Here is a 21,122-nt window from a genome sequence, read left to right on the forward strand (position 1 = left end):
ACACCCTCGGGTTCTGTGGATGAGAGTCGCTTTAGACAGAGAATATACACTCACGACCACTTCATTAGGTACACCTTGCTAGTGTGCTCAAAAAAATATACAATAAAATATTCCCATCACACCACCAGCAACAGCCTGAATTGTTGATAGGAGGCAGAATGGAGCCATGCTTTCACGTTATTTACAACAGATTCCAACCCAGCCATTGAAACTCATCCGACCAGGCGACATTTTTCCTTTTATTGTCTAGTTTTGACAAGCTCATGCAAATTTTTGCCTCAGGTCCTCTTCTGGAAGGCAGCAGTAACTTACCACTTGTTACAGCAAAGGTATGCAGAACAGCATCTCTGAATGCACAACACATTCAGCCTTGAAATAGATGGGCTACAGCAGCAGAAGACCACACTGGGCATCACCCCCATCAGCTTGTAGCAGCTGCTCACTGGAGATTTTTTTATCAGACCATTCTCTAAAAAGCTCAGATGCTTCCCAGTAGGTCAGTTTCAGAAACGGATCAGCTCAAAGATGCTCAATTTGCCCGTGTCTACATTCCTTAACACACTGAGATGCTGTCATGTCATACTTAAATTAATAAATAGCTCATTATGTGCACCTAATAACCCAGTGATGGTAAATCAACTATCTAAAAGTAACTAACAGGCTTTTATGGCAAAACTGAACCCAGAATGAAGGATAGGATTAAACATAAGTGACAATGCCAGAAATGAAAAAGGACACCGTGAACTGAACTTCTGTCTACTCAAAGGATAGTTTAATGCCAAAACACCATACTAACAATCATGTACAACATCATAAAAGAGAAGAGACATATTAAACGCAGTACAAACAATGTCTTAATGTACAATCAGCTCCCCGGGGCTTCCTGTGGTATTCTATATTAAACACAGTAATATATAAACTGCTCCAAGATTGTCTGCAGCTGGTTAGGTTACTGACCACTGCTTTTAATGGAGCTAAGGAAAGTGTCAAAGGGTGTCATGTTGCCAGGCAGCTTCTTCTCTGGACCTCCATCCTGCTTATGTAATGATCCACGTGAAAAGTATTAACAATAAAGAACTGAATGTGTTGAAGTTTATATTAAGAATATGTATATTTCTAATGTGAAACATGCTTTCCAGCATTTAATGTGATAGATATCCGTCTTCCATCTAACCTCACCTACATTATCTACAGGGCCAATTCCAATTTTATTAAACTGCTGAGAGGAAAAGGCAAAATGCGTAGTTTACATCCCTCTTTTAAGGGCATACAACATTCACATTTGTACTTCAGCCACAAATACAAACAGACAAACTGTGACTGAAGGAATTATTGCTTTTTCCTTGCTCCTTAATCTGTACACAAGTCACATAACTGACAGTCTCATACTATACATCAGTCAGTGTTTGTCGTTAGCACTTACCTTACACAAGAAAAAAAGATATAGTCTTCATAGGTGGCAAAACATCACTGAACCTGTCTTACAGATTCTAACCATTTTGCTTAAATACACAAAAAGCAGACAGTACTGATGAGACTTCAGTACTATATACATACATACTGAACTTAAAAAAATTATATATATAAAAAAAAAAAAAAAAAAACAAGGACAAATTGTTGCTCAGCTACATTCAATCATCTTAAAACCACGAGTGATGTCTGAAGACTAAAAGGTAGAAATACACAGAACTGATCCAATCATGTAGAAACAAAGACTTCAGGGATCACATGTTCAGCAGAACATGAGCCTTTGGTTTAAAAAAAAAAAAAAGGTAAAATTTTGTATTTCTTAATAAAAATTTTATTCAATTTCCAGCTAAAGACTGATTACTGTGCGCTCTGATGTACGCTACACCTCAGTGACATCTGTTTAAAAAAAACAAACAAACAAACAAAAAACCCAAAAAACTACTTTTATAAACATATTTACACAAAGTGTTTGGGCAGTCATAAGTTATTGTACTCGATACACAATGCTGGAACTAATGCCGAGCATCTACCCAGCAATCACTATAGATGTTTTTTTTAATATATAGAGTGCACCATTGCACCTTTACCACCAAAAGGGAGAACATTCACAGGCTATACAAGTTTACAGCAGGAACCCATATTAAGTTCCACGTCCACACACTTTAACAGAGGTAACTTGAACTTGTTTTTGCTACCTAAAGACAGAAGCTGAGGTCGTTTTGTTTTTATCTTCTGTAAAATGATAAGTTGCTCCTTATCAAACACTTTTCACTGTTAAGCTGCTGAGTTTTAGTTAGGAAAACCTTTACACTGAATTGCACCATGAAAACAGATGCTCTGAGTGTTTTTCCTCTGTATAGTCATTTCATGTAAAAATTTGCTTTTAACATTATAAATTGCTGCCACCCACTCAAATATACTGACAGCAAATTTTGAAAAAAAAAAGTTCCATATTACATCTGCTGCAGAGTTTGCAGCATACGCTTTACAGACAAATTCCTGCAACAGGTGCAAAAAAAAGAAAAAAAAAAGAAAAAGAAAAAAGGAAAACTTAGATCCGGTTTGGATCATGGATTGAAAAACCCTCACAAAAAGTTTGGCAACTGAATCCAGTAACGGCAGCTCTGAGAATTCATCCTTGGCAGCTTGTTGTGTGGACACGTTAACAGCCAGTTTGCTGAGACACAAGTATTACGGTGTTTTGTACTTCACCCGGTACTTGTTAATGTTGAGATAATGGAGCACCTCAGGGCTGCAAGTCGTGGTGCAGGCCAACAGGCCTTCTTGTCCATCTCCCATGAACCACTTGCGGCTTTCAGCGGCCATGTCACTGGTCACGTGCTCCTTGGCCCAAGTATCCAGCCAGGCATGAAAGCGTCTGTGCAGGCGTGTGTTCACAAGCTGGTGGGACTGAAAGAGATAACAGGAACACGGCACAAAGGAACGTCACAAACTGTGTGTACATGAACTGCAAGGGCTGTCCTATAGCCAAAACCGATTGCGGATGTTCTGTCAGCGATATAGGGGGGAAAGAAAAAAAACAAGAAAGACAAAAAAGAGAGAAATTTGCCAAATGTACTTGGGCGTCTTGCCCAAGTAAAGTCTGGGGGAAACAGCTATGTCTCAAAAGACTATAAAAATTATTATTTTCATATTATTCTCATCCATCGACAATTGGATACAAATCAAGTGAACGTTATCCTGTATGAGAAAAATGTGGAGTACATCATAGTACTCCACATACGCTTTATAAGACTGATCTAAATTAAAACAAATAAAATAAATGAAAAATATCTTTGTACTTCTAGCCATCACAAAAAACTGCTGCATGACCACACAGGCAAATTTAAATACTTGTGGTTGTTTTATGATTACTTACCATACAATTCTAACACTGAAGCTTATTGGACAAGACTAAAACAACATGGCAAACACATGCCTCTTAATTTTCGTCCTTACCTGATGAGCCCGTGTGAGCGCTGTGTGCCTGTACATGTAATCTTCTGACTTGCAGACATAAACCATCTTGTAGGAGTTCAGCTTGAACATGCACTCCATCTTCAGCTCGCTGCTGCCGTCCTGCGACTTGTCCGAGGAGCCTTTGGTCATTCTCTCCTGTTGCAGCTGCTCCCAACCTCTCTGGCACTTCCTTATCCGTCTCAAATTCCTAAAGGCCAAAAAAGATCGAGAGCCATGAATAATACTGACCGACGCTACAGAAAATTTCTTGATTACACCACACATCAGAAGAATACATCACTTTTTTTTCTTTTTTTGTTTTTAAAACAAAAGGAAATATCCAATTTCACTTGAGAAAGTTTTATGGTACGATTTTGTGCTTGACAGTACTTACTGGTCAATTTTAAAGCCTAAGATGTAAGGTCAGAGACGATACACGTACACAAATTTAAGAACAGTATTTCCAAATTTGAGAGGACTGTCCCTTTAAAAGAATTGTAGTTTTTTTAAACCCATGCAATCCAACTCACCAAGAACCAGCGATAATTAGTTAGGGAGTCAAATCATTCGTGGGAAATGTGGATCTATAAGAGCAGCAGAGGCAGCGGTCATTTCTCTGTACAGTGCACTTCCATTGCACAGCCACATTTTTCCAAATCTTATGCTTGGCAAACAATTGGATTCATCCCGATTTTGTGCAGGCAATTTTCTTTTCTTTTCTTTTTTAAAAAAAATGCAATTATTCACCCCACCTGAATGAAAGGTTTAAATGTGTACTTACCACAGAGGGTAAAGGTGAGCGAAGACTGAAACCATGAAGCATTTTTTGCATTCAGGGCTCCACTTAAAAGACATGACAGTGAGGCCAATTTCAAGTAAAAACGGTCACATCACAAACACTAAAAAAGGAAACTGCTGCCTGACCAGATACCAAATCCAAAAAATATGAGCAGAGGGTATTTCAATGTCTTTGACCAGAGTGTCATGAAAATGAGATGAAGACCCAACAGAAGTGAAAATTGTTTTTTTCTTTTTTGAGTGAGGAAAGGCCAATTATTACTATTATTATTATTATTTAAATCTCTTGTGCTGCTGATCTCTCATAGATTTGATGAAAGAAAAAAGAAGACATGATGTGGGTGAGCCCACTGAGGAAATCATAGTCAGATTTATGCAATGGGTTAAAAAAGAGAAAACTCAAGAGCTTTTTTTTTTTTTGCCTTTTTAAGAAGTTGTTTGATACGTATATGGTAATGGACAGCCATCTCAAAGTAACGAGACGAAAACAAAACCAAAAACACAAAAAACACCAAAAAAAGATGCTTCAAAAGATGTTCATGTGCAACACTCAGCCTTCACGCCTTCATGCACAGCTCTGAGGTGTCAGGAAAGAAATACACCAACATATGAGCATACAATTTAGACAATCATTTTATTTACAAACCCTACTCCTCTGTACAAGTGCTGCAGATAATGTGCTTAACCAGAGTTAAAAAACAAACAAAAAAAACCAAACAGAAAACCTAAGATCACTAATCTCTTTCAAACCAGGAAAAAAAAAAAAAATCTCACTGACAACAAAAAGTTGTAACGTGAGTGCACTGCTTCCCCTGAAAATTGTTACAAACATAACACTGGGTATAACAGTTGTGAACAAGTGAACATTTGAACATTTACAGTTTCAAACAGTGATTAAGTCACATACAGGACCTTTGATCTGAATACAATCACAAAGGGCATGATAAGGAAACCATGACGTCCCTTCTCTTCTTTTAACAAAAGTTTCTCTCAATCTGTTTTTGTCAAAACATCGTAGGAAAATAAAAAGGGAACAAATCCTTGTTTTGCCTTAAGCTTTTGCATTTATCGACTTCTATTCGTGCGTCACATAATCATTCATCACTTCAGTTCAATACAATGTGAATAATCGAACTAATGATTCTTCTTCTTTTAGCACTCTAAGGGGAGAAAAGTTCAAAACCCACAATCAAGCCAAAAACCATCTATAAAAACTTTACTTACTATAAATAAAATTCCCATTAAAAGGAATCAATAAATAAATAAATTCACTTTAAAAAAAAGAAAGAAAAAAGATGATCGTGTAAAGTGCTTCCATGTGAGGCAGAGGTCACAAAACAAACTGAAGAAGTTAAATTTACGGCCAGTGAGATTCTTAGCAGGCGGACATTCAGGCACCGCGAGCACAACTAATAACTCCTCAAACTTCCTCTTACAAAAAACAGGCAGCACGCTCACATCCACACAGTTTCCTCTTTTCTTTTTTTTTTTTTTCTCAATTAGCTTTCAAAGTCAGGCTTGTGCTGAGGTGCCTCTGTTTCTATCTTGACAAAAATGACTTGTGTTTGGCAGCTGGTTTGGCTCGGCAACAGTTGAGTGGCTGCTCAGCTGACTAGAGCCTCGCCTCGGGACAGAAGCTTAAAGTGTGCAGACAAGAGGGAGACATGGCTGGAGCCTCACCTGGGGAGGAACACGGGCTTTTGGGCCAGATGCTCACGCAGCTCTGGGGATGAGGAATCTGAGTTCAGGTACCTGCCTACGTAGTCTGACCACTTCTGTGGAGGACAGAGCAGAACAGCAACCAACCATGTAAATAACAAAGACATACATTTAGGTTCTGTATGAAAGCAGGTTGGAGGTTATAGCCTTTAATTCTGGACCATGTGACACTCCTCAGAGTGTCGGAGGGTTTAAAATCATAGGTGCACAAATTAATAGCCAACACTAGTTTGCAGAGGTACATGTGTATGTAAACCACCAAGTACAAGGAATTTATAATACAGGAATATGATTAAAAATGGTAAATGGTCTGTATTTATATAGCGCTTTACTAGTCCCTAAGGACCCCAAAGCGCTTTACATATCCAGTCATCCACCCATTCACACACTGGTGATGGTAAGCTACATTGTAGCCACAGCCACCCTGGGGCGCACTGACAGAGGCGAGGCTGCCAGACACTGGCGCCACCGGGCCCTCTGACCACCACCAGTAGGCAACGGGTGAAGTGTCTTGCCCAAGGACACAACGACCGAGACTGTCCAAGCCGGGGCTCGAACCGGCAACCTTCCGATTACAAGGCGAACTCCCAACTCTTGAGCCACGATCGCCCCTAAAAAGTTTTAAACCAAGATGACTAGTGCTTGACTATTTATTAAATTGTAATATCAAACTATTACCTGATAACTAGTGCTATACTAAAAATTCTTGAAGGGCAAAACATATTAAGAGATACACGAAGCAATGCCACCCCAGCATCACATATACTACATGTCTACTTAAACTGCTGTGCACATGAAATGCATTTTGTGAGTCTTACTTCTGCCTCTGCAGGCTCATCAGAGTTTTCCTCTTCTGTATCCAGGAGCTCTACTGCCAGACTGACAGAGGCTTGGTTCTTCACAAATATCATCTGGATAAAACCAGACAACACACACAGAATTAGAAAAAAATACTGAGGGAGAAAAACAAAATAAAGTCAGCCTGTTTTAAAATATAATTATTCATTTCCGTGCTGTGTTGTACCTTGAAGCAGTTCTCATCCGGCATAAGCTGTTCTGCTTTGCGCTGGTATCCCCCCTCTGCGGTGGCCCTCGATGCCTGTGTGGGCAGTGTGCCCCCCGTGGCTTTATTGGAACTCTCGCTCAGATACAGGTCCGTCACACGCACAGACACATCATCAGTGACAAGGTGCTGGAGCTGTAAGAGTAGGTTAGTATGCAACGGGTGTGTCCACATCAGCATGTAGAATCAAAACAGCAGCACCTTCAGTGACTATAGATGCGTACATTTGATCATCGACTAGAGGAGCATGTCTATTTTATTTTCCCCCTTTTTCTTCTCCAAATTTAAGAACGAGCCTACAGCTCGCGATGCCACTCTAAGGTTAAAAATGTATTTTTTACCTTGAAGACGAGCAAATAAACAAATTGGTAAACAAATAGATGAAATAAAATGAGAAAATCTTAAAATGTGCTGACCTGCCGGACAATGCTTTGGATGAGTTTATCCATGGTGAAGGCAACGTAGGCATGGACCGTAAACATCTCCCTCAGGGAGTCCTCATACTGAGCCGGCTCCATGTTTCCATCCAAAAGATTGCGAACCATTTCCAAAAATACTGAGTAGTAGTCCTCCACATCAACATCCACTGCAGACAGAAAACACACACACAGTGAGTAATACATGGAGGAATTGAGGAGTATGACGCACCATGACTGAGAGGGTTCATAGCAAAACGTAACAGTTAAAAAAGTCAGTTTCTCACTTACTTGGCTCCTTCATCTTCAGCTGGATGGCTGGATTTTCGTTTTTCTCCCTTTTGAACCCCAACACTTCTCTTTCCCACTCTCGTTCACGAGCATCCTCTTCGATCTGCTTCTCAGCTTGCCCGTAAATTCGTAGCAAACGAGAACAGAGGATGTAGTGAAGACGAAGGAAGACATACCAGTAGTTGTTCACGTAGAACAAGTTGTAGGCATCGTCAGTTCCCCGGAGCTTCTGAGCTGCCGTGTTGCTGAACAGGAGCTTGGACTTGGTTGGGCTTCTGCCTGGCAGGCCATTGTGTTTCTTGCTGTCATCTTGATCCATCTCCGTGTCTTCGTCCTCTTCTTCCTCCTCCTCCACATCAGAGAGCTCACCTCGCTGTGCAAACAGCAGGTCGGGGATGAAGTGGTGGACTATCTGTTTGATCTTGCACTTGTCTTCTTTCTGGATGCCGACCTGTCTTTTGACGTGGTGAATGATGAGGGAAGCGGCATCCTCGAGGATCTGGCTGTCGTCGTAGGTCAGAGTCATGTGTGGGCCATTTGGTGGCGGTGTAGCAGACTCCTCTGATGCCCGCTCCTGGCGCTACAGGACAAATACAGGAGCATTTTAGACTGTAATGTTTTACGAAATTTACAGTTTAGCAAAATACATTAAAACCATTTACCTGTTGATTTTTATTTACAATTAGAGAATCATAATATATAACAAAGTGGAGCATTATTGTTTGATTCAAGGATAACTGCGGCCATAAACTTAGAATCAGTCTAGATTTATTCTGCATTTATAAATGTCAAATAACAAATAATAATATTGTTTAAAAACAATTTACTTACTTCATCATATAACATCTCAATTTCATTGAGCATGGTCTTTGAGCGTAATACTTTGGTGTCATTCTGCTTGAAGTTAATGCCTTGATGGTCAAGTGACTTCAGGTAATACTTTTCATTCTGCTCCCGCCAGATTTTGTTGAAGCCCCTTTGGGCTTCTCTCCACTCCTCATCCTTTATTTTTAATCTGAAAACAGAAGAAACAGATGTTATAAAACTGTAAAGGTGTGAGCTGAGGAGGACACACTAAAATCTAACTGTTACCTTTTTAGAACTATGGGGACGGACACAGCAGGGTTCTTCTTGAGTCCTTCAATGATGTCTTGAGCTTTGTCCCCATATATCCGCTGGATGGCTTTGCGGTGAATGACCTCTGAGGAGCCACCCATTGTGTTGTCCAGCTTGAAGCGTAGCTGCTCTTCTGCTGACATACGAGAGAGCCGTCGCTGCACTGTCTCGAGGGCTCGGATTGTGGCAAGGTTGGTCTCCAACACAATATCCAGCTACAAAAGGAACAATCACATTCAAATGAATAATTTCAACAGAACCAGATTTTGAAATGGGCACCTGGACAGTTCATGTGGTGTGAGATCTTTTCCTGTGGTTTTTTGACTCCTGAGCAAATCGCATCACACAGACATTTATGTAAAAGATACATATTATGTAAAAGAACCTCCATTATTCCATCTTCTTAACCTCTTCTACATCCAAGGGTCTTATTTTCATTTGGAGCGTGGGTGGACTGAGTATGTTTTACCTCAAAGCGCTCATCTTCACATCTGTAAATGTGTTCCTCATATTGTGTCTTCTTGGAGCTCACAAATGTGGAGTCCTCAGACCATGAAGGAAATGACACCCATGTGTCATTCAAAACCTGCAACAGGATGTTACACCATGCAGTGAAAACACATTATTGTGACTCTAAATATGAGATGCATTTCATATTTATGTAGCAGTAAAATAAAAATGCATGAAACTTAATGTAGTTAAAAATGTCTTGATTGTGTGGTGAAACACTGGGTTCAATAACATCAGTTGATCAAAGAAATCACTCATTATCTAAATTTAAATGGCTAGTTACAGCCAAAAACAGTTCATGTAGTTTATAAAATTAAAAATATGTTTTTCAGTAAGCAGATCATATCCTAACTTATTATCTAGACACTTAAACATAATAAGGTAACATTAAATGTAGCCAAACAGTTCAATGATCGCTAACACTTCCACCAACTCACTGATCGACTAAGAACAAGATTGCTGGCATCTGCTGTCTGCTCAAGCCATATTTAACTACAGGTACCATCTGAACTTTACATCAGTTTCTGCTCCAGAGCACCCTGTGTGGGCCAAATACATTTGTTGTTGTACCTGGTGGCCCGAGGACAAAGGATAAAATGTACACTGTAAGACAAATACCTTTATTAAACCGAATTCCTTTAACGACTCACCTCTCTGCACAGCGGTGTTCTTCCTGTGCATTTGGGCTGCTGGAAACTCTTTGGCAGCGCTCTATAGCTGGACCCCAGCTTCTTGCAGGAAGAGTAGTCGATTTCCATGGCGATACCCTCTGTGGCACGCTCCTTGGGTAAACTCTCTGCATGGCTCGACTCTCCGTGACTGGACTCTCGGTAGCCCAAGAAGTTTTTAAACCATGTAAAAAGCTCGGGGAATTTTCTGTCAGTCATGGCACAACATATGTGAAATACAGAGTTATTGGTGCGGTTAGGGTTTAAATGTTAGCAACATATTTCAAACAAATGCAGGTGGTTTACTGGTTTACATTTGGGTGATTAAAGTTTCATTATGTAATGTTATGTATCAAAACTGTTTGATTTCAACTCAAATCTGACTTATTGGCAAGAAGAAGAAGAAGAAGATAAAAACTCAAGAATTACGTACTGAACCAGTCAGTTACAAAATTGGACTACAGGTATGCCCCATTCAGTACCTAAAAACTGTATGTTTAAACTCACCCAAGAAATGGGATAACTAACTGGACCAGCTCAGTGCGTGAAATGACTTCCTGGTTGAAGATGTGCAAGCAGCGTAGGAAGTTGTCATATGCCTCAGAGCTTCGAAGAGCCTTCTTTACCTGTTAAAGTGTTTGCAGCCATGACAAATAAAGCAAAATGAGATTTAGGCTACGTCCACACGTACCCGGGTATTTTTGAAAACGCAGATTTTTCTATGCGTTTGCACCTTTCGTCCACACGTAAACTGCGTTTTCGGTCACTGAAAACGGAGATTTCTAAAAACGCCTGCCAGGGTGGATATTTTCGAAAACTCAGTTTTTGCGTTTACGTGTGGACGAGAAAAACGGAGAAAACGCAGCGTCAAAGGTGTGCGCCTTTTGTGACGTCACACTTTGCGCCACGTTATTGTTTCGGTGAAATGAATTTCTACAATACTGTTACTTGTACTCTCTGCAGTGTTTAAATGCTTACATATACACACACACTGTTACTGTCCCTCCACACATAGGACTGGGTTCTGCTTCTATGCCCCATCTTTGTTTACCATTTCCCACCGAGGCTTCTAGACTTCTGATTGGTCAACATTTCTACATGGTTAGGAATATATCGCCACCTGTTGCTTTGGCATGTTCATAGCAGCGTTTTCCTTCATTTCTGCCTTTACGTGTGGACGGGATTATTTTTTAAAACGAAAAATCTCAGTTTTCAAAAATACCCGTGTACGTGTGGACGTAGCCTTATTTTCATCACAGATCAGTGCAAGTCTTTATACAAACACTCAAAATGACAATACTGACCTTCTCGAAGAACATCGTTTCAGTGCTGGTGCTGTGTTTGCTCACGTCACTCATGACGTTCCCTGTTATTTTAGGTTTCTTCTGCAATGGTGTAAAGAGATGTTGACTGTTGGAGGCCCTCATATCTCTGAGTCTTGGGTAGATTTTACTAACCCTAATTGCCAGTTTGTCTGATGAACTTGGGTTGTACTACTAACACAATCTAATAAACATGTTCTGTAGTAAATCCTCTTTTTATGAAATTACAGATGTTTTGCTTTTGTCAAAACTGTCTGGGGGCTGATATCTGGAGTCAATGTATTGTCCATACTTCTTAATTGTAGGCTTTCACTGATTGAAACAAAAAAGGCCTGTTTCCCCCTACATGTAATGCATACAAAATATATGAAATATTACCTTTCTGGTTTAAAGTACAAACAGCTGAATATATGCAGAGTCAGAGAGTAGATGGTTACATACCTTGACAGGTGGTGTGGTACCCACGCCTGAGGGTCTCCTGATTGGAAGGCCGTTCTGGCTCAGTCTCTGTTTGTTGTTCAGGAAGTGTCTCTTTACTGTGCCACCATGATCATTACGGACCGACTCTGCCCTGTCTGGTGTTGCTTTGCTCAGTAGCTAAAAAAAAAAAAAAAAGGGCAATACACATGATCTCAACAAAGCAAGACAACAAAATTAACAGTATGCAAAGAGAATTATGTAACAGGGCTCGCAAAATCGCTAGCCCGATCCCGGAGCTAGCGATATCTCCGTTCGGGCGACCAAAATCTATCTCAGCCCCACCCGTTGGGTTATCATATAGCGGGGCGGGGCTGAGATAGATTTTGGTCGCCCGACTGGAGATATCGCTAGCTCCGGGACATCGGGCTAGCGATTTTGCAAGCCCTGTGTAAATACCATTGATTCGATTAAGTGAACCAGTGCTTTTCCTTCCAAGCTCTATTTTTATGCTTCAGTTCTACCGGAGTAGTGATGTGTGATTCTGAGCTAAAAATAATGCATCATACACTGGGCCTCTGTGCACCTATTGTGTGACTCAAGCCCTTTAGCACCAGCTCCTCAAACCAACTCTCTTCTGCTTGTTTTGCACAAACACTGTAAAAACAAAAGAAAACTGTAAACATACTAAAAAGCAGTTCTGTGGAGTTGAAGCTGATTGTAGTTACTAAGAGCTCATAAGTCCCTCAGCAGCTGTCTGTCAGAAATGTGCCTCCTGAAAGCAGGAAGCCAAACGCAAGAATAGCATATAACAGCTAATGAGTTTTCAGAATAAAACACTATCTGCACTGTGAGAAATCTTATGAAGGACAGAACAAAACCTTGCAACAACCTAGACCTGAGCTTAGTGAATTCCCTACGCTCGAAACAGTATTCGGGAATATTTTTGGAAGCACGGATGCACCATCCAGATCTTTAAAGACCTGGAGAATCCACACCAAGGTGCACCAAAGCTGATCTGCCAACACGTGGTGGCCCAACACAATACTACAATACTTTATGCTGGTTTCTCTTTTAACTTGGCACCCATCTGTAAATCAATTTCATATCCAATGCAAACAAGTGGGTTTAAGGAAAAGATCAAAAGACAGACAGTTACAAGGATCCAGTAACTCCTAGTCATACCACGTATATTTGCAGGGACGTTTAATAAAATAATTGACCGTGATGTCTGGAGACTCACCACTGAGCTGTTGGCATCAGGCAGGAACTGCCCGAACTCTGAGAGCAGGTCCTCTTGGTTCTTGAAAAGTCTTGCAACTTGAGTGTAAACCTCCTGTTCAGTCAGTGCTGGGGTGTAGTTTCCTCCAGCTTCTTTAGCATTTCGCTGTTCCTTCTAAAAATATATATTTTTATAAATATACAAGATATGATATAATTAAAATTTACTTTCACGTTTATTTTTGCAGCTGCATATATCTTATAATATCTTAATAACAGTTTAATGCTGTGTATATTTCCTTGCCTGGTATGTGTGCAGGATTTCCAGGAAAGCTTTGTAGATGTCTGGCTGACCTTGGAAGCGATTTTTGATCTTGTTGACATAATTTATAGCATGGTTGAACTCCACGGGTTGGTTGTTTTGGATAGGTGGCCCACTGGATGGTGTGCTGCTGACAGGAGTGTGGGACTGAACTGAAGGAGAGCGGGGCGAGGCGTAAGATGGGATAGATGGATTGGGTTGGCTGGTGGGTGTATGGGCTGGAGACTGAATTGGCTGTTTAGAAGAACAACAAGTGAAAAAGGTCATTTAATGCATCTGTCATACTAGATGTAAACAAATAAAGAACATCGTTATCTACCTTGCTGGTTTTATTTGGAGCAGGCTGGGCAGGGATAAGTGGTTGGGTGGTAGTAGTGAGTGAGCCAGCCTGTGGCAGACTCTGGTGCTGGTGGTGGCTGGGGGCAGGCTGGCTGGGTGCTCCACTTGCAGGGATGTTCTGAACAGAAACACCGTGTGGTGTGATGTAGTGGATCTGATTTGGCGTGGTCACATTGACTAGATCGTTGGTTTGAACTTCAATCTTGTATCCAGGTGGCAAGAAAGTATTGAAACCCATGATGAGGTCTGGGTGGCCCTTGAAAAGCTGAGACACACGGTTGATGACTCCAGGAGTGTCAATGCTGTAGTAACAGAACAAGTTTTGGTACTTTAGTTTCTGAAACACTGTTATTTGGGTTCATAGAGATCACTTAGGTGTCATGGTAAAATACCAGTTTTTCTTATCAGATGTTAAGAAAAACTGGCAATAAAACAAAAACTCACCTCTGCGACTTGAACTCTTTCATGATATCAAGGAAGTCATTATAAACTTGAGGTTGATTCCCAAACTGCAGTTTTACTTGATCCAAATAAGACAAGGCATCTTCAACCTACAAAAAGAGAATGGAGAAGATTGTCAGATGATCACCACCAAAATGGCAAGACAGGGCAAAGGCAGAGAACTTGTCCCGCTGGTGCTCAGAAAACAACCTGAAGCTGAACATCTTTAAAACAAAAGAGCTCATAATGGACTTCAGGAGGCACGGACATTCCTCTGTTATTATAAATGGAAAATGGGTGGAATCTGTCTCCACCTTCAGGTTTCTGGGCACCCACATCTCCAATGATCTCATCAGGACCCACAACACCAACGCCTGGGTAAAGAAGGCCCAACAGCGGCTGTCCTGAGGATGAATAATCTGGACCAGAAACGGCTGCTGGCCTTCTACCGCTCCTCAGTGGAGAGCGTGCTCTCCTACTGCCTGGGTGTTTTGTACGCATGGGCCACTACTGAGAACAGTAAGGCTGTGGAGAGGGTAATTAACACCCTATGCCACCTTTCTGAGCCTCCTGTCTCAGAAAAACCAGGGCCATCACAGGTGACCCCTTGGACCCCGCCCACCACCCGTTTGACCCTCTGCCCAGTGGTCGGTGCCTCAGGACAATCAGGTCCCACACCTCCAGACCCACTAACAGGCCCCCGCCTCACCAATCTGAGACATGGTCTGAGTAACCGTCAACACTCAGGCCACTCACATATGGACCCTATTCAGATCGAGTCTTTTCTTTGCACTACCTCCAGTCACTATGCTCTCCATTGTGTGCCCTTCTATTGTTTTGTACATATTCCTCTAGTTTGACTCTTCTGTTTGCTATTCATTCCTGATATCGTTGCTATGTATATTTTTTTTATCCTGCACAGTTGGCATTGGAGCACCCATTATTTATTGTACAGTAGGGCTGCCACGATTAGTCGACTATCAAAATCGTCGACAACTGATTTAATAGTCGACGCGTCGTTTGAAGCTTTGTAAGATCCCAAAAGACGCAGGAATAAGTAGTAGGATTTAAGAGTGTAATAACGGATTTAAACAGAAGATGGCAGCACTGCATGTACAAGGATGCCAGCTGCCGTTAAACCCCGAAGAAGAAGAAGCTGTGTCCCAGAATTCATAGCGTGGCCCAGCTCAGTTTCCAAAAATGGCGGCAGCTAGTTAGTTTTAATATTACTCTTATTATTCTTTCTGGGTCACAAAATAAACGTTTAACATATTTTCAGGTGAGAATGTAGCTTTGTAAACCTCAAATATCTGCTCAGTTTATCAGGACGCCACATATTTTCAAAAGCACTCCGACGTTTTCGGAGACATCTGTTACCCACCAGCTCGATAGCTAGCCGGAGACAAGGCTCACTAGAACCGGTGAGAACACCGGACTCCCGAAAAATTGTTTTCAAACCTACCGCCGTCTTTTGCTACTCAGGTTAAACATGATATATAAGTCACTTAGATAACTTAAAATGTTATTGTTTGGCTTTTTTTTTAGTATTTTATTTGTTCCTGAGTAAATCGGTTTGGCTGAGATTAAAGTAATTGCAAAAATAATCGGTGACTAGTTGACTATCAAAATAATCATTTGTGGCAGCCCTATTGTACAGGTACAATGAAAATATAAGGGCTACTCTATTCTAAAATGGCAAAATCATATAAAGCTGCTCAACTATACCAAAAACTTAATGATTGACTAAATTAACTAAACATTAACTTTAAATATAATTCCATTGAAAAACAAAAATCAATTGAAAAGAAGTGCCCTGACTAGGCTTTGTTTTCTGCAACAGCTGATTTTCACTGGACCGAAAAATACACTGGGATATATGATAACAAGGTGGCAAAAGACTTATGTGTCCCAGAAGACCCGAACAGAAGACTCAATATTGACTCAACTGTGCAGATGTGTTACCTGCTGTGCATCACCCAATGTGGTCTAGGTATATGACTTCAAAGGCGTAGAGACAAAGGTCGCTGCAGGCAATTTTTAATAATCCTTTAACAGCGTCAACCTTCAAAAATATTGTGAATTTTTAGCTCCATGTCTATAATCTCTCATCTTGCTGTATTAACCAGGGACTTTGAGCTTTTAGAGAGGGGGGAAAAATGCTCACTGGTGAAAAGGGAAGTGGTGCACTTGATTATAAGGGCGAGGGAGAGAGAGAAAAGATGTCCATGTAGCAAAAATGAATGTTAAAAGTAATTGTTTCATCTGATTTCTTTTAAACTGCTGGAAGCCACAGCGGTAATTAATTTGGCATTAAAATCCGACTAATCGCCCAACCATATAAGTTGATAAGTAGAAAAGGTTTAGGATGTTGATGAAAAGATATATATAACAAGCACGCCAGCTTCAAGACTATTTCCCTTTTTAGCCGTTGTCTATTGGACTTTGTTCACCTCTAACGAAGGGTGAACAATGTGTATGTATCTGAATGCCTCCTGTGTAGAAAGATGATGCTTGTTGCTGCTCTACAAAACATACTCCTCACTCTGTCCTTTCAGCATGCAGACACAATGTAATTTTAAAGGCATTCGCTTTTTGCCTTTGTGCACTTGGGATGAACAGCTGTTTTGGTTTATTCTGGTCCTCATGTTTTCATATATGTGGTGATGTACAGATACCTTCAGCCGCTGAAATTGCTGCTGTCCTGTGGCTGAAGGCATGGGTGCAGGTGGATGAACATGACCTTGGACCACTGCAGGGCCCTGTGACGGCACTGCTAGAGCGTGTGAGTGAGGACCAACGTGTGGTGCTGTATTGTTGTGTCCATGCCCATGTCCACTTGTGCTCTGAGGCATTGCAGAAACCTTTGAGGAACAAATAGATATTTTATATAATATAGACATTTAGACAAGATTAACCATGTCACTAGCAGTATTGTAAATATTACAGATTACATTCTTGCAAAATAAAGGTAAAGAAAATCAAATCAAAATGACACCTACTTCTTAAACACATTGTTAAATAATATAATATATATAATAGGGCTGCTCAATTAATCGAATTTTAATCACGATTACGATCTGGGCTTTCAACGATCATTATAAATGACTGAGTCGATTATTAGCACCTCCCTCGTGCTTTACTCTCGCGCTGCTCCGTGTGGCAAATCGAGTGCACCTCTCTGCATTTCGAACACGTGTCACAACAATTAAGAGGACCCGAGGGAAGCTCCGAAAGCTAAGCAGAAGTTATTTGGAGAGGAGAGTGACTGCTGTTGGTTGAAAAGAGAGGTAAAAAAAACTTCAGTGGTGTGGAAACATTATGGGTTGGCGGAGTCAGACGTGGATCAAGTAGACATAGTGTGTAAACTTTGCTACAGTGTCGTAGCTGCACCACAGAGCAACACTGCAAAGTTCACTAAACATAGATGTTTACATTTTTCATTTATTTTTTATATTGCAAACATTTGCACTGTTATCAGTATTTGCACACTATTTTATATTATTTTTTGACAATCTTTAAAGTCATTATTCAATACATTGTTATTGTTAAATAAATATCGTCAAATAATCGAGATCTCAATTTCAGTGAAAATAATCGTGATTATAATTTTTGCCATAATCGAGCAGCCCTAATATATATAATATAAACACTTCTTCAGGTATCTGTGCAGATTTATCATACCTGGTAGCCCTGGGGAAGAGAGTACTGGATGCTGGTCGATGGCTGCATCTTGTCTGCAGGTGCCTCTATTACAGTAGGGGCCGGGGCAAGGGCCCGGTGCTGGAAGTTTTCTGTAATTCCTTGTATTTGAGGTCGGCGTAATAACTGCTGCTGAGGCGCAAGTATTGGTTCCTGGTCCTCCACACGCCTCTTCATTATATACACATAGTCAAAAGGGCTAGAGGGGGGTAAACAACAATGGACAATTTACAAGCTGTTAGCATTTGCCAATTTTTTTTTTTTAAACACACCCACATTTTATTTGTGTGTGAGTGTGTGTGAGTGTGTGTGTGTGTGTGTGTATATATATATATATATATATAAAATGCAACTTACAAATGGAAACTGCAACATGCTGATTAGCATTTTTCTCTCTGGCTAGCTGATTGATTTAGACAGTGATCTCCAAAGCGGTCTAACATACCACTGCATGTGATTAAATAGATAATAAACTGGCCTGCATTGTTTTAACAGTGACAACAACAGTAAGTACTCATTCATTCACAATGGTCAAATTAAATTTGAGTTTCACAACTCAAGCAAAACTTTTCTCACAAGTGTCACACAGATAGGTAATGGCAACAAATATTAGGACAATTGTTGCAAAGTGGCTTAAGAGCTGGGCTTTAAGCAGTGGCTTCCAAACAACACTCCTTTGACATAATTAAGCTCCGAATGTGACACCAATCTGTTTTGCTTCATTGTGCTTCCTCAGTGTACACAGAGGCTTTACAGGACTTAAGCTAGATAGGTTAAACCCAATGATATTTGGTGGTCTTCTGAGAGAACTAACAGTGGTGTGAAAACACACCTTCTTTGACAGATATAGTCTGTGTACATTTTTTGGCTGAATAGTCCTGATTTAACTGATAGATTAATTCATCAACCATTACAGTGACATATTTTAATTAACTTAAATAATTCTGTATTTATTTATTACTGAGTTATTATAATAAAAACAAATGCAGATACCAACGCACTCCACCATAAAAGTAGTAGTAGAAAAAAAACAAAGCTATGAGCAAAAGTGATTATTTAAGGTTGTCCGTAAATAGACATGCCATCATGTTCAGCAGACTGACTGTGGCGGCTGGCTAGGGGCCGTCTTTCAAAAGACATTAAGACAGAGTGACGCTGCCAGAGCTGTCATTGAGTCGACTCAGTGAGACAAATGATAATGATAACGCGTTCAATGCACATGTATTATGTGCATTTTTTTTCTCCTGTAATATTTTTTTTATAACACAGGTACAAACCTATTGGTTATGCCATTCATTCTCCTGTAAGCATTCGTCGCATGTAAGACTTTAAGCATATGCGAACACCGCCGATGACTAGACTTTAAGTTAATATTTTTACGTTTTATTTGTATATTTTACAACTTAAAAAATACACGGGGGTGTGGAAAAAACACGTTTGAGAAAACGTAACAAGTTAAACTTGTAGCTGCAAGCACAGCGCCCACCATGAGTATACAGTAAAGAAATTTAACGACGGTTCCTAAGCAAACGTCACCGCATTTGCTAAGAGGAGAGGAGACATTGTGCCTCACTGCCGCGCACAACCAATTTCGGAAAACACGGTGACTGAGCGTACGGTCTTCATTCGCCGAGATCGTGTCTGTAGCGTATCCAGCTTCAGAATTTCTATGCCGAAGCGCTACGCAAATACGGCAGATAGTAAATTGTGTCGAAACTGATTAAGTAGGACTAAAAGAAACTTGAAATTTCGCCGACAGTCAACGTTTTGCAGGCATGTAGGCGCTGTCTCTCTCTTGCTGGCTGTAGCCCTGCCGTATCCCCTCCCCCTCTCTCCCAAACACCGAGCTTGTAAGGCTATCGGTTTTCGGTGAGCTGACCGCTTTCGCTAGTCAGATGGCTGACGTTGACTTCAGTTCTAGCTTCAAAGTTATGTGGAAAGCAAGTTACCCTCTGCTTCGTGCAGACTGACAGTTAAATGTTAGAGAAAAAACCGGAACATATCAGTTTGTCACAGCCGGGTCTTCGTTAACAGCCCTCAGTAAACGGGAGTCTAAGTAAAACATTAGACGAGCAAAACATACTGGCTACCTGACGTTACCCTTGCCGTTGGGTAGAAGACGTCGAAAAGAAAACAGCCATGCCTAATCGCATCAGATAACGCGGCAACACAGTCGGTGGCTTAGTTTGTAGCGTACGGGGTACCGGTACAATTGGGGCAGTTGAATTAAGTTTCATGGTCAGTAATTAATTTGGCTATGCTAGGTGGTTAGCTCAAGAAGAACACCAGCTAGCCAACAAGCTAACACTTCGCACAGCTAATGCAAATGTCGCATAAACGGCAAGTTAAGCTAGAAGTTGCAAAAATTATTTTTTTCCCTCCCAGCCAAAACTACTTATCTGTCAGTTACGTTACTTTGACATCACCCCGATCCAGCAATAAAAATCAGTTGTAGCAAGAACAAACTGTGATCAAAAATACATGTTGTCAGGTTAGCCTGTAAGCTAGTTCATGGTCGCCGCTCTTAGATTGCTAACCTAACCAGCGACTTGGTTCCACTGACTTGTCGACACTGCAAGTTAACGCAACCGCAAATAAACTCCCACACTATTCTGCTATAACACTAAACTACACCAGCAACAGAAAGTAATCCGCGTTGGCTCACTATTTGGAGACTAGACAAGGTTATTTAGTAGCTAACTGATTGCTATGTTAGCACAACAACCAACCCCCCTCATCACTACAGACTCTCCGGCTAGCCAGCTAACACCACTTTAACTTACCTCGGGGAACCGCCACCAACAACAACTTGACCCACCAGTGGAAGGGATCTCGACCAACACGCCGCTACTCGTGCATTCACCCGACAGTGGAAAAAAAGCGAAGTTTTAAGAAGTAGCCGTAATTGGAAATGTGGAAAATCAAACTGGCCGTAGTGGCTACGTCGCTAACAACAGTGTGTGTGTGAAGCGCTGTTCCTTGAACATAGAGGTGTGTCTATTGGGAAGGGCGGGTTGGTCTCCTCCCAGTTTGAACCGGGATTGGTCAGCACTACAGAATGAAAACAAATACAGTTAAGGCTGTGGGCCAGGCCTGTACCATACCTTTGGTTAAAAGCGTCTATGGTCATGCCAAGTGCAGGGTCATCAGCATGCCATGGACGGCAGCACGCCTTCCATGGCATTACGTGTACGGCACACAATATACTGAATTCAACAGATAAGCTCAGTAACTTTCTTGTCAGTTACAATGACTAACGTATACAGTTAGTGCATTTAATAAGTATTTATTTGCACTGATATTTAGGCTTATATATGTATTATTCTACAACTGATTCTGATATGACACCAC

General features: G+C 40.9%; 1 protein-coding gene across 6 annotated transcripts; it reads right to left on the bottom strand.

Annotated features, from left to right (window-relative positions):
* Positions 1 to 745: 745 nt before the first annotated feature.
* LOC146719052 (paired amphipathic helix protein Sin3a-like) lies at positions 746 to 20,965 on the bottom strand. 6 transcript variants are annotated; one of them, XM_085459576.1, is made up of 21 exons: positions 20,876 to 20,965; positions 17,754 to 17,970; positions 16,748 to 16,933; positions 14,076 to 14,182; positions 13,612 to 13,933; positions 13,275 to 13,526; positions 12,993 to 13,145; positions 11,774 to 11,929; positions 11,315 to 11,395; positions 10,518 to 10,636; positions 9,993 to 10,218; positions 9,302 to 9,418; positions 8,809 to 9,047; positions 8,548 to 8,731; positions 7,717 to 8,296; positions 7,426 to 7,595; positions 6,971 to 7,144; positions 6,765 to 6,857; positions 5,908 to 6,002; positions 3,430 to 3,637; positions 746 to 2,880 (listed from the first exon to the last, which is right to left on the bottom strand). In XM_085459576.1, exons 1-21 carry the CDS (start codon positions 20,953 to 20,955, stop codon positions 2,662 to 2,664), a joined length of 3,978 nt encoding a protein of 1,325 aa, XP_085315702.1. In that variant the 5' UTR covers positions 20,956 to 20,965; the 3' UTR covers positions 746 to 2,661. The 6 variants fall into 6 exon arrangements, with proteins under 6 accessions (XP_085315702.1, XP_085315720.1, XP_085315731.1 ...); XM_085459594.1 differs by lacking the exon at positions 20,876 to 20,965 and adding an exon at positions 20,555 to 20,780; XM_085459605.1 differs by lacking the exon at positions 20,876 to 20,965 and adding an exon at positions 19,862 to 20,166.
* Positions 20,966 to 21,122: the final 157 nt, after the last annotated feature.

The sequence above is a fragment of the Copadichromis virginalis genome, linkage group LG1, assembly GCF_057382275.1.
Source record: "Copadichromis virginalis isolate Kocher_CV1m ecotype Utaka linkage group LG1, C_Virginalis_male_GT1.1, whole genome shotgun sequence".
Classification (NCBI taxonomy): Eukaryota; Metazoa; Chordata; class Actinopteri; order Cichliformes; family Cichlidae; genus Copadichromis; species Copadichromis virginalis.